Consider the following 14,076-nt stretch of genomic DNA (forward strand, 5'->3'; position numbering starts at 1 on the left):
ATGTGTGTGTGTGTGTGTGTGTGTGTGTGTGTGTGTGTGTGTGTGTGTGTGTGTGTGTGTGTGTGTGTGTGTGTGTGTGTTTGTGCGTGTGTGTTTGTGCGTGTGTGCGTGTGCGCGCATGTGTCTGGTAGACCATTCAGTATGACTTTACGAACACTCAAATTGCATCCTCCTTACTGTGAGGCTGTTTCCAGTTTCAGTGTGGGAGAAGACAGCCCGAGGCATGCTGTTTTTTTTTTTTTCCTAATCCTTAAAATGGCAATCCGCACTGTGGCAATCTTCCATATATATATATATATATATATATATACACACACACACACACACACACACACACAACCACACACATGCCCACCACATATTCATAATGATTCTCAAGGACTGATATTCTAGGGTTTATTTGGTGTTCCTTTGTCATTGTTTGTTTTATTGTTGCGTACTAGTACAGTAACGGATTTATTTAAGTCTGACAGACATAAGATGACATTGTTTCAATTAAATGTTCTTGTCACTTTTGATTTTCAAGTCATAATGACTCTGAACAGCTTTTATCTCTTGATATTTCCATTTTCCAAAATAGACTGGGTGTTTAGCTTCCATATATGTTAGAATGGCTCAGTGATGACCCAGTAACATTTTTTTTTCTTTTCGCGGAGTGGGCTTTATAGAAACAAGTGGCATATGGACAAACATATGCTCACTATCAAGCCCATAATTATGTAGAAAATAACCCTCTGCTGTATTCACAACGCCATGAACTAATGTGTATTTTTTTTTAACTTCTCTTATTCGTTGTAAAATTATCGAGACATTAATAGTAAAGTTAGATTGCAGTTGTACACAGTCATAATGCATTGAACTGTTTTTTTTTTCAGGTTTCGCAACAATTTTAACCATAGAAATTGTCATGCACAATGTCCATCCATCTTTTGAAATAATTCTTTAAAAAACAACCACCACAAAGCACAAAAGGTGAAACACAGTGTAGTTTACTAACTAACATAAAATTATGATCATCTTCTAATTTTTACCACGTAAGGGTTCCACTATATTATGATATTATCGGCATTTGGTATTTAAAAATTGCCTACAACACTGCCATATGGTTTCGGGACATTTTTGTCACCTAGTGCCTAAATCGCCTCCTCCATAGCTTTTCCCCCTTCGTTTGACACATTTTTAAGTTTGTTTTTTTTTTTTTTGTTTTTTTTTTTAAAGAACTATTTCTATTTCATTCATTTTCTTCCGCCTCCATGATCACAATTATCCTCTTTACTGCAGTGATCCTTTACTCGGTGTAGCATGACCACCCACCACCTACATTCAGAGGTTAGAAAACTGTTTTGCTCGTCATACTCATGGCAGTCATCTTATTTTGGCCCTGGCTCATCCTTGCCATTCCCTCCAGAGGAGGTGACCAATTTAATCTTTGCTTTCCTTGTGAGGAAGCAGACATATGCACACACGCACACTAACTGTGCATTGACATGGAGATAACCGTCCCTGCCGGCGGCCCTCCTGCGATGTGTTTGGCCACCATCTCATGGCGAATGTAGCCGCCAGCGGGGAGCCAGCTGTCACAACAACGGTTGTTCAAAGGCTTCTGCTATTCATAATAAACGCGAAATAGCTAATGCTGTACATGGATATCGATGCATTACTTATAATGCTCTTATTTTGAAGTTGGCATTCGGAAGCCATCGTAGTGGCGGCTGACTTGACTTGGAATTGATGCTAGCCTGACCTATTCTTAATGCGTGCAAGTGCGGTGACTTGGTTTGGAGCACAGTATTCAATTTCTAGTCCTCCGGAGCACCGCTTACATTCACACCTGATCATAAAGACCATTTCAATGTCAAGTTTATTTTTGGGTTTCGAGCCCTGTCTCCCCCTCCGCCCTTTTAGTGTCATATCCTGTCTTTCTATGCTGCAAGTATGTTCTCTCTGTTGAATTTCCTTGGTGCAAATGATCCTTGGTGCAAATGATCCTCTCCCCTGTGCTTCTTCCTTCCTTCTCCCAGATGGTCTGCGTTCCACAGATTTGTGTCCCGAGATAGACATCGCTTTCCCTTTCTTCACATTCCAACTGATTTCACTGGAGATTTCTCCCAGAGATTAAAAAAACCAAAACAAAACCAAAACTGTTGGTCACCATCTCATTATCCTGCTTAGCATCATGACTAAAGTTTGCACAAGAAAGATGACTGACTCTAGAGTGTTGTCATCTCCTCGGGGGTAACAGTAGACTGTTGGCCTCTGAAGGAATGACATAATTGGAATTCTGAGCATTTATTGGGCTGGAGAAATAAATCAAGTCAATGCAGTCAGGTTCAGCTCACTAGGTATGGTCACATATTTCCAACATTTCAGTTCCATGGTTTTAGACCTCGATGTTGTCACAGGTGTAAGTGTAAGCAAGTTGGTCATGCCGTCTTCTGCTCTTGACATTTTGCCATCATGTATTCCCTGTGTGTTGTAGTAGGTGAACAAGGCCTCCAGGCAGGCGTGGGGAATGGAGGAGGAAGTGTTTTGTTTAACCGTCGAACAATGCTGCGAATGGGACAGCGCAGTGCTGTGTGACTAGTAATAGGGTGAAGGTGAAGGATGTGTGCCTTCATTTTTCACTAGTGACTCATGGGATGCATGAGTTTGCTACTCAAGACGAAAGCATTTGACACGCTTTACATCAGATATGTAGCATACAGCGGAACCGCAAGATATGCAGAGTTCTCAGGTAAGGCAAGGAGAGCGGTTTGAGCATGTTTTCATCAGGGGTGCCAAATCTAGGTCCAGAAAATAAAAAGCTTGCCACAGTTAGAGTTTGGCCACATGTGCTTCTACTCAACCGGCAGGTAGACGAGCTCCGCGGGGAGTAGAAGCAACCACACTGTGATGGGGTTTTTACTTTCTGGACTTGGATTTGCCACTTCTGGTTTAGAACTGAATTTTTCACAAATTGTAAAATTGCCAATGGCTTTGTCCTTCAACTGTTTTTCATTTGGCTTCAGCTTTTGACAGCAAAATGATTTTGGGCATTAGCTTTTGAATAAAATTCCAATTCCCTTTGGTATATAACCCTAAGAATCTTCAATGTCAAAACAATATAAAGACCTTAATGTAAATGTAAATAGACATTAATCACTAAGACATCTCTCAAATAGGGGATTTGGAAAGTATTATAAAAGACTCTCTTTAGCTGTGCCGGCGTCGAGAAGCTTGGATTTTTATACAGAGCCAACAGGACTATAAAGACGTACCCTGATGAATAAATTGGATCAGATGATGGATGGTTGGATGGATGGTTGGATGGATTCTTAGATCAAGTGCAACCAACAATTAGAAGTAGTTTTTGGTTTAAATCGTAAAAACTTTACAATTTCCCCACTTGGATCGTGTTTTGGCACAATTCATATTTTGCTGGGGCCCCACAATTTGTTTAAGAACTGCATTCGGTCTCACTCTTGGGTCTGTCCATGCTGCAGGCCAATATTTGTCTTTGGGCAAAAATGAATTTTCAAGATCAGCTTTTCAGATGTCCCAGTACCGCCAAACTCTTTTGAGATAGCTCTTGTGACTGATCAAACTTGACATCCAAAAGTGCGTGTGTGTATTTCACCACCTGTTTGAGTTGCATTTAATTGAGCTCGACCGGGTTGTGTTACATGTTCTGGGACACAAGTAGTATTCGTTAGGTTGGGGCTTTCTTTCTCTTCACTATTTTCTCAACTTACTATCTGTCAGGTATTTTGAAAAGAGACTGTGCTTCCCCTCAACATATAGTTTTGGTTCCTGGGAAAAAAACATTATCGTGTTGGTATGGTGAAGCTGAGGCCGTTCACAGCTAACCAAGAATACTTAATGCACATGTCAGTAAGCACAAATATGTCTAAATACACACAGGGCTTTTTTTTTCCCCTCCACAATGTTAATCTTGCCAACTGCTGGAGGAAAGAGATAAACACGATTTCTTTTGGCCCAGCAGTAGAACCAGCCAACAACTTATTTCTGACGCAGTACGTGTCAGCCTGCCATGTCCTTGTTGTGCTGCCAGGAAAATAATTGAATAAATGGACCACAAAAAGGCTGTATTTGACCGTGGAGTTGGCTTTGTATGATCACGCAATTGTCTCCTGGAGTTAGTGACCTCAAACCATTGGTCTAGGACAGAGCTGCTAGGGACATGGTCTCATAAATGTTACCAACAGCACGAGGCGCCGTGCATGCTGGTGGTTCAGGAGAGTGTACAATGAAAACCATACCAGTGTTCTCGACTTAGAATACATAATCAGTTGAATAACATTCTCTTCTTTCCTTCCATTTTCAAAGACATGTTTTGTTTGTTTGCATGTTTGTTTGTTCTATGCTATGCTCTCCTATTCCATGTGGGATGGCCTCAATTACCTTATCTGTCAATCTGTGGCCAGCTTCCAAAGCGAGCAGCATCCTTTTGGGACTTTCACGGCCATAAATGTAATCTACCGCCCCTTCTCTGAATAAGTAGCATGACTTAGAGCAGCTATTGAAAATGCTGACATTGGAAGCCCCACTGAGAAAGCGAGTGGAAATCCCTTGACACCGCTGCTCATTTTTCTGTTTACAAACGCTCATCTTTGATCTTTTGTTTTTTTAATTTTCAAATACAGTATCTCTCAACCAGTCATGTTTGGACTAGACTGCATTGGTAACTGTTAACATTTTTGTCCCCCATGTAAGTCCACTGCACAAAAAATATTTTATACCCCAAGTCAGAGCTATGTGATATGGACAAAATTCTATGTCCCACCAGAGATAGTTTTCTATCCCGGCAACACTATGTATTCCAATATAGTAGTCTTACTTAAAATTACATGAAATTAATGGCTATTATTTCTCTCTCATTTCACATCGACTCGATGATTAAAAAAAAAAGTCAAATTAGAGGCTTTGTAATTAATCTTGATTAATCACATTTTAATCAAATAATGGTAGTTTTCCAAAAAAAGCAAAAATTTTTTTCTTTCAAAGAATTTTAGTAGACTGAATAAAATAACACAGACATGAATATAGTTAACTCTGGAAAAAGGCATTTAATTGTGTTTCCAAACCAAAATAAACAGTAGAAAACGTCCCTGACCATAATTGAACAAACCAAAAGTATTCTTTCACTTTTGACCTAGCTATACATGACAATTGATTTTCCGTAGAGTCAACATATACTGAACCGAACCGAAAACCGTGACCACAAAACCGAGTTACGAACCGTATTGTGGATTTTCTCAACCGTTCCACTTCTTTCTTCCTAAGCTAAAAGGACACAAAAACAGCTGCTCTCTGGCGGGCTTCTGCGGTTTAAGTGGTGTAGACTTCCTGCTGAGACTGACAGTTTTTGTGTGTGTGTGTGTGTGTGTGTGTGTGTGTGTGTGTGTGTGTGTGTGTGTGTGTGTGTTTTAAGAAACCAAAATCAATACTCCTTGCTAAAAGTGTGACTTTTAGAGCAGACAAAAAAGGAAATGAAGCCAAGTTGATTTGGCTTTTGTGAAGTTATTGTCATTAGCCTACTACCAGTAGCTGGGTCGTAAACAACTTTGAGGACTTGGGTGATGGTCCACAGACAGGCATATGGTTTCACCCAGCCCAGGGCTTCCTGATCATTAACACAGTACCAGTTGACCTATCTTTCCTGATAGAATTGGAATGACTCTGGTCCTCTGCCAGACCTGGCTCGCCCAATGCCTACTCACACGGCAACAATTGACCACTTTATGAAACCTTTTTTTTTTTTTTTTTTTTTTTTTAATTGTATACATTTTGTCACAAATTTTAAACATGTCTTCTACGTTAGGCTCTGAAAGGGTAGAACGGAAAACACGCGCAAGTCTCCACGGATAATATATCGTAGTATTTCAGTTTCCTCTGTAAAATAAGAAACGTTGGCATCGGTTGTCCAACATTAACTGGCTTAATGAAACTAAGTAACATTTGGCCATGCATCTATCTGTTATAATGTTGTATTTATTAAAACCAGTTTCCGTTTGTGCCTGGTGACGGCGTCCAGCCCTAATTTCTTTTTGCTGTTGCATTCAACTTCTGCTGAATAGGTAACAAAACAAAGTGCCTTCTGAGGTGGAAAACCTTTCCTGTTTTAAGTATGAAAAAGCCATCAGTTCATTCATAATGCAGACCCGTGTCTTAATGGCTTTACCTCACAAATAGCATTTAGGCTATACTCAGTAACCTGTTGTCTAACTTTGGCTGGAGTTAAGTTTTATGTCAGGAAATACAAAATACTTTTCCACCAAGGTTGTAATGAACAATAAAAGCATAAAGCGGGGATACTCCCGGAATTGGTTTAGTTTATTAACCTTGCCGGTATGTGCCAGCACAAGTGCAGAGGCAATTGATGACAACAAGATAGCTTTCTCACTGTGCATTTTGTGACTGAATTGTTGGAGCAGTGCACAGTTTAATCTCATAATCCTCATTAGCCAAGTGTAGTGTAGCGAGCTAAATGTCTGTGTTCTGTACACGCACTTGAACTGTCTTCAGTTCACTTTTTTTTTTTAGCACTTACTCTCCTTTTGAATGCAATGCATCGCATCCATTTCATTGCTCAAAAACAATTTCATATTTTTTAGAGGGCAAAACTGTCTGTACGGTACCTTAATTTTTTTAGGACTAGTATTTGAAAAATATAAATGCAGCAAAGTGTCTCAACTCGGTGTCAAAAGGGGCATTGGCATGAATAAATGAGACACAGACAGAAGAAACAAGACACACGCAGTGTTGGAGAATTCCAATGGATTTGATTGGGTTGGAGGAAAGTTTGAGTCCAAAAAGCAATTTATTTTGCAGACATAGGCCGAGACACCCTCTTGTACATTTTTCAAGTTCCAGATGGAGTTCTTGTAGGCTGAAAGGCAGACATTTCAAGGCAAACACATATAGTGCAATATTTAGCTGTTCTTTGTTTCATACTCGATCCATCCGTTGTCTATATGGCTAATCCTCACTTGGATCACTGGTGATTTGAAGCCGATCTGTAAGGTTTATAGAGATTTTTGCTAGGTTTCACAGAAATCAGTTTTTTTTTTAAAAAATGGGCTTCTTTGTGAAGCCGCAGAGACTGTGTGCTGTCATGTGATCTCCTGGCTGTCTGTGACTGGTGAAATGGAGTCATATGTGAAAGTCATGTGACAAGTCTCTCTGCCAAACCAAGATATTTTGTGCAAGCGACAATAGATGCCTGTAGTTAAAGTTGCAAGCCCAATATAGTGGAGAAACAGTACGTTTTGGTATTGACAATAATACTGTACTAATACTAATAAGTGGGGAAAAAATATGCATTAAAACTATTCTTCAATTTGTCTAAAAGTTACTTTTATAAATGTAGCTCCTTTTTATCCGCCCGTGGGTGTGTTAATGTTTAGTTTTTATGAAACTTGAGTGAGGCTGGTTGTTGTGCCGCCAAGTTAGTGCCACGTACACTGTAGTCTCCTGGTTATAGCCCGGCTATGAAGGAATTCAGTAGGAAAATCATGCAACTTAACTCTAGGCTAACGACCCATTTAAACATAAATGATCCTTTTTGTCGTTCATAAATGTCGTGCCAAGACTGTAGGCCCCCGTCTGCCGACAACATGGTGTCTGCTTGTCCCACAGGATGCAGTCCCGGCGGCCTCGGATTTGGCCTGCGCCCATACTGTCGGCTTTGGCAATGTCATTTTTTTTCTGACAAGCTGATGGTTAGTGTTCCCAGCCCAGGCCCAGCCAGTATAATTTGATTTGTGTGGAGACGTGTTCACATGTGTCCCACATCCGTTGCAGTGTGATTCTTTGTTGGCTATCTCATTTTGGGCATTGTCAAGATCTCCTTGTTGCAGCGCTGTAAACATGGGGTTGCTTCCCAAAATGATGATGAGGTTTTTTTGTTTTTTTGTTTTTTTTTTAAAAGATGTGTCCCTCTCAACCATGATACATCTAATGTCTATTGTATGTATTACATGTCTCCACCATGGAGCAGTTTTTGTCGTCGAGACTGTTCAAGATTAAAGGGTTCAAGATTAAAGGAACAATAAGGAATAATTTAGGTTCTGATAATGTCATAAATACCTAATTTGAGGATAGTCTGCATGTCATTACAAGCTGCCTGAGAAAAATGGCATTCAATATAATTAATAATGTGCTTGGTTACAAATTTTGGTGAATATTCTATATATAACAAATCCATCCCACGCTGTCACTAAATAGAGAGATAGATTTTGATGTTACAGATATGTGAAGATGTTATTGACTCACTAATGCATGTGAGCGTTATGTAATACCTGTCACAAATCAACAGTGCAGCTTGAACAATTATATATTTGGGACTCATGTACAAACAGGGATGTGTGGTCAGGGCAGGCAGAGAGCCTCCCCTGTCCCCTACACCACATGCCAAGAGATTAAAAATAAAAACAGTAAATACATATAAATAAGTTTTAGCTTGCTGGTCCGTCCTTCATATAGATTTTCTTTCTCAATTTAACCAAGTCAAATAGTTCATCATTAATATTAACAAAGTAACTGAATTTTGTATTTCCTGTTCAAATTTCTGAGTGAGAAAGGAAGAGCAGCTCAGACGAGTCATAGCCTCTTTGGTGCCTCATGCGACCACACACGCATTGATTGGAGTCGCATGCAGTTGTCACGTGCCCTCACACGCGAGATATTGCTCGTTGGCCTCTGTCGCCAATATACATTTCATCACTCATGCACTGCACATGCTGGCGTTTAAAAGTCTGTCTAATATAGTTGATGAATGCGTGTGACAATTTTTGTCTTTTTGATCCTCCAGAAAAGTGACTTAAATTGCACTGTGAGCCAAGAAATTACTGGACAGTGCTGCTGCTGGCATTTGACAGTGCTGTGCTCCATCGGGGCAAGGTGGAGATGAAGCATGGCGCTGTTCCCATGTACTGTATACATAACCACTAGAAGAAGGTTTTAGCTGGTTGAGGACATCCAAACCTCGCCGCCATCTTTAACGGGGAATTGGCTGTCTTATCCATTCACTTGTATGGAGGTACCTATGTGTGGAGCCAATAAATTCATCATAACTTGGGAATTTCTTTGCTAATTTTGGCACAGATCGGTTTGCCAGAAACATCGGACATTATTGTTGTGATACTGGATGTGAGTAATTTTATAATTGGAGCTTTCATAATATATTAGATACAGAGGTACGACCAAATGCTTTTTAATTTTTAGAGAGATCAGCACGTCATGGATACATGTAATGATCAGATCTCCTTTATTTTCTAAAATATAGAATAAATATTGCATTCTTGTAGGGTGTAGCATGAAAAGTTCTGTTTCCTTCAGAAACTTATTTTCTTTGATCTCTCCATGGTTTGCCTACCTAGGGTCAAATAACTCAAAAAATCTTGGCGCCAGGTGGCGCACATTCTGTTGTGTCTTTTTAGTGACCAACAAAAGAACCGTAATTGAATGTTACAACCTTCAAATTTAGAAAAAAGAACAAAGTAATTGAAAATTAAATATGTATTCATTTCCAAAGTCATAGAGAGCCACAGCAGATGGATGAAAGAGCTGCAGATTGAAGATCCCTGGTCTAGCCAGTCTTACAGAGGGGCACACAGTGATGTGGGCTCCTTGTGTATGGATACTCAGTTTCACCGTTCGTTTAAATCTTATTTTTTTTCTTTGTTCTTCTCTTGCAGTCCTGTGTGCAAAGAACCTGGCAAAGAAAGACTTCTTCCGTAAGTAAAACCCATTTTGATGTGTTGCTATTCTCGTCCCACAGATCCCTTGTGCATTTCAGTGGGTCTTGTCAGTGGAGGCAAGAGGCTATATTTTGAAGTCTCTCGCTAAATTAGGTAACTTGGAAGCAACATTTTTGTGTGTGTAGGAAAGACACAGGATATTTTTGTTTTTTTTTCATGCTGCTACTTTTGCCAATATTCAGCATTCGCTTTTGTTTATCGGTAATTAGGACAAATAATTATTTCCTCCTGTGCTGTTGGCATTCGTTTGAGAAGATGGGATTTCAAAAACAAAACAAGCAACAGAATAAAACTACCCAAACAAGTTCCGTATTTGTCAGTTGTGGTTTTGCCAACTGCTGTGACTTGGAATTGTAGCATGTCATTCACCCAACATGCAGGTTCCTCCTTTAAACTTGATTCAAACTATAGTGGCTTAATTTCCTCTCTTCTTGCTCAAACACAATATATAAGAGGGAAGCCCATATAAAGCTACCAAACAGGTTTGGCCTGCGGTTTATTTGTACCCAGAGTTGTTCGCTATTAAGCCTTAAGAAACAACAAGTGACTATAAGGCTTGCACAGTCATAAATGGATCCCTCATCAAATGTCATATGGTCGAAAGACCTTATTTGTGCAGTTGTAGCTGTAGTTATTGTGACGTATGCAGTTCTCGCCTCTCCGGGAGTCAGTTTGGACTTCTTGTTGGCAGTAGATTGTCATGTTGTTATTTCCTTAATTGGATTGAGATTAACAGTTGGTATTTTAGCTTCCAAATCACTTAGTTTAACCTGTGTATCTCTGTCAGACCGTAAACATAGGAGAACACACATCCAAATGTTTCTGTAGCAAGCACAGCTTTAAAATACTTGCAATGTTTATTAGTGCAAATATTCCATTTGAAAGCTGTAGACGTGTTCATTTGTTAAACATCTCCACAAAGTGTTTGTCTGACTGCTCTGTTGGTCTGTCTCAACAGGGTTACCCGATCCCTTTGCCAAAGTGGTAGTGGATGGCTCTGGACAGTGCCACTCTACAGATACTGTGAGAAATACATTGGACCCAAAATGGAATCAACATTATGACCTGTAAGTAGACTTGAATGCTACTTGTGTTTTCTCAGGACACACCAACCTTACTATATATGTGTTTATGTTCCGGAAAATGGAACTGGCTTTCATTTTCAATATTAGTCAGTTTTGGAGCAATTTGCATTTAACTAATTTCACCTGGAACAGCCATTTTTCATCACCAAAATCGATATGCCCTCATGCCATGGTGTACATGTCAGCAACAGAACTGGACACCAAATTTGCTGCATAGCCGGTGTGGACAAAGTCATCTACTGTACTTTAAAGCGGTCGTGTTTACTCATATTTTATATGTCGTCACTGTCAGTCCCCCAAATCCAAAACAAATGTAAAAAAAAAAAGCCAGCCATCCATTTTTGGCGTTGCTAAATTACCCACTATTTTGTAAAGATGTCACTGATTCAAATGGTATGAACACAGTGAGCACAGTACAACTCTGATGCTTATTTGAGAACCATGCCAAAATTATTGTGTGCACCTCTGATTAAAAACCTGATAAACACTCATAGTTTCAGAAATAACCTCTTAATGGGCATAGAAGAGGATGGATATCGATGGATTTTTTTAAAGAGAAAAATGCACTGACAACCATACAGAAATGCATTTAGCAAATACATTTATACATTTTGGTACCAACACACTAATAATGGCCACAAGAAGTCACCAGTGACTAGGATTGATGACTGGGATTGGCACCCTTCTTGAGTACTCGATACCTTGAAATAAACCGGGTATTGAACCCATAGTGATACCTGGAATGGGTACTCACCGATCCCGAGTTATGTCCTCTTCCTAAACTCTTTTCCAAAGCCATGAGTGATACAATACATGCAAGCATAAGCTTATTAAACCCGCTTAGAAAGTCAGAAATGCATCTGCACAAACTCACTTCACGATGTCCAGTGTTGCTTAGCGGGCGAATATGTGCGCAAGCTTATCGATCAGCGCGATGTGGCTCATTCCTCACAGACCGGGCATTTCCTCTTCATTCTTGTTTGGCTTTACGGTTGCATAGCACTTTTAACAAAACAAGCCTACTCAAATGTATCCATCCTCCCTATTTTTACTCATTATTGTCTAAAAAAGAAATCCAGGTGTTCAAATACAGGCAAAAACTACATGGCATGGCTTTTTTTCCACAGAACGAGCAAATAGGCTCATAGATTCATAGATTTCTTCTGAAGCTGTTTTCACCACTGCAAATTGGTTTTTATTATTACACAGAAATAAACAAAGTGTGGACACGCACAAGTCCGATGATGGGGAAATGGGATCATTCTCTGCCTCTGACGTTGCAGTTTTCAACCTAAATGTGGGTGTTTGAAAATCAACTGAAAACTGTCAGAAAACATGCTTAAAATCACCACTGAGTCTCTTAGGGGTGAGGTTTTTAATGCAGAAATCATTTTTAATTCCAGAACTATTAAAAAAATGTGCCAATACTCGGCCAATTACAGAGGTCTTCGAAAGTTTGAATGTGAACTTGTATTTTTGTTGCTATGCAAGTGTTTCAGGAATGCAGATGAAGTCATGTTCTCACTGCTGAAAGCTGTGTGACATATGAACAAAACATCCGGAAGAGTGAGACATTGGGAAATGCATACCATATCACCGTATTGGCACTGTACCATGAAAAACACAATGGTCCATTTTTGTCATTTTAAAAATGTTTACGTTAATGGACATCTGAAACGCGGACACCCTATCACGTCAACATTGTTAAAAATGACAAAAATGAACAGATGTTTTTCACAGGACAGTGATGTGCATGCAATGCACATTCTAATTTTATGTCCACTGACCAGGAAAAACAAAAAACGTAACTAATTTGAAAGGTTTTGTTTCTCCGGTGACAAATTCTGCCTATTTTATGGAAACACGATTAATAGCTTTTGAATTTTAAATTGCCCCCCGTGAAGAGAATTTTGTCAAGACTTTCATTTTATTCACTTAAAACATCTGACTAAACATTTTATTTTAATAATTAAGAACCTCTGTCTGGGCTTTCCTTTGTGATTTTAGCTCTCTGTCAGTTTTAGGAATGATAGCGAGTAATGCATTAACTGAAAGAAAAAGAAGGCGAAAGAACAAAATTTCGATTTTCGTTTTTTTTTTTTTTTTTTAACTATACAGATACAGATTAACCCCAAATAAACAAATTCAATACACACTTGAGTTTGATGATGCCGTTTGGGTGTGTCCGAATGCGGTTGTTCTTAACTGAATTGACTTGTCCTCATGAGAACTAACTCTAACCTTTATCAGACGGCACCCTGCTTGGCTCCATTTTCCCCAATCGGGCATTTAAACTATGCTCCCAATGCTCCTTTGTCACCGACTGCATCTGTCCCCATCAAATCTCCTCCCACTTTTACGTAATTTTTTTCTTCCCCCTTTTGGATCGTCGCCTTCTCAGTGAAGCGTGCTCCCCCGCCAGCGACCCCTGGCCTCTTCCTCTGCTTCAGGAAATGGCTAACATGCCACAGAAAGCAGATGGGACTGTGGTTCCAGTGTGCCACACCCCCATAGCCAGCCTCCAGCTTCAGCAGTGACGCTCTTGTGTCCTTCTCTGATGGCCTCATGCATCAACGGCAAGCACATAGTCCGTTCACTTTATTTAAAAATGTCTCAAACCCCGTGTGTGTAATATGACATATACACTCAGAATTGTCCCTATTTCTAAATTGTCCTAAACAGTCTAATCCCATGTTTTTTTTTCTTTAATTAATATCACAGCCCTTTTCTCTCACCGGTTCCAGTTCTTGGCATAGATGCTAATTAACTCACCTGCGTAAGCAAATAACTTGTCATTCATTTGTCATAAAAAAGTGGAAAATGTGCAATGTGGTCACAGTGTACCACACAGCACAGAGCAAGGCTGCCAAGCCCTGCCATTGCATCCTGGTCGGAATCACAAGCCACAGGGGTGGTAATTATAATTTTTAATATGACTATTTCTAAATGCTGAGATTTAGTTGTCATAATAAACATTTTGAAGCAGTTTTCATCGGGGAACACCTGACCTTGCCAGATGACATATTGCAAGGCGGACATGCTGCAGTTCACTGTTTGTGGGTCAAGCCATGTTTGTTATTGTGAATTTGAGTGTGAACCCAAGGGAAGAGATGTTGACTGTAATTTCAAACATCTGTCTGTGTCACAGATATGATGGTGAAGCACATTGTCTGCATTTCCTCTCTTCTTTTAACACTGACTAGACTGGCTTCCTCTGTGCAAAATCAGCA

At 39.7% G+C, this 14,076-nt stretch overlaps 1 protein-coding gene across 2 annotated transcripts in view; it reads left to right on the forward strand.

Moving 5' to 3' along the window:
* The window catches only part of LOC109519824 (E3 ubiquitin-protein ligase SMURF2-like), a 48,854-nt gene that overhangs the window by 12,423 nt on the left and 22,355 nt on the right, over positions 1–14,076 (forward strand). For both annotated transcript variants that reach the window (XM_019876596.1, XM_019876598.1), the window contains exons 2-3: positions 9,699–9,737; positions 10,720–10,828. In XM_019876596.1, the coding sequence (XP_019732155.1) occupies positions 9,699–9,737; positions 10,720–10,828 (148 nt within the window). The remainder of the gene's footprint in view (positions 1–9,698; positions 9,738–10,719; positions 10,829–14,076) is intronic.

Source organism: Hippocampus comes, unplaced genomic scaffold, assembly GCF_001891065.2.
Source record: "Hippocampus comes isolate QL1 unplaced genomic scaffold, H_comes_QL1_v1.1 scaffold51, whole genome shotgun sequence".
Lineage (NCBI taxonomy): Eukaryota > Metazoa > Chordata > Actinopteri > Syngnathiformes > Syngnathidae > Hippocampus > Hippocampus comes.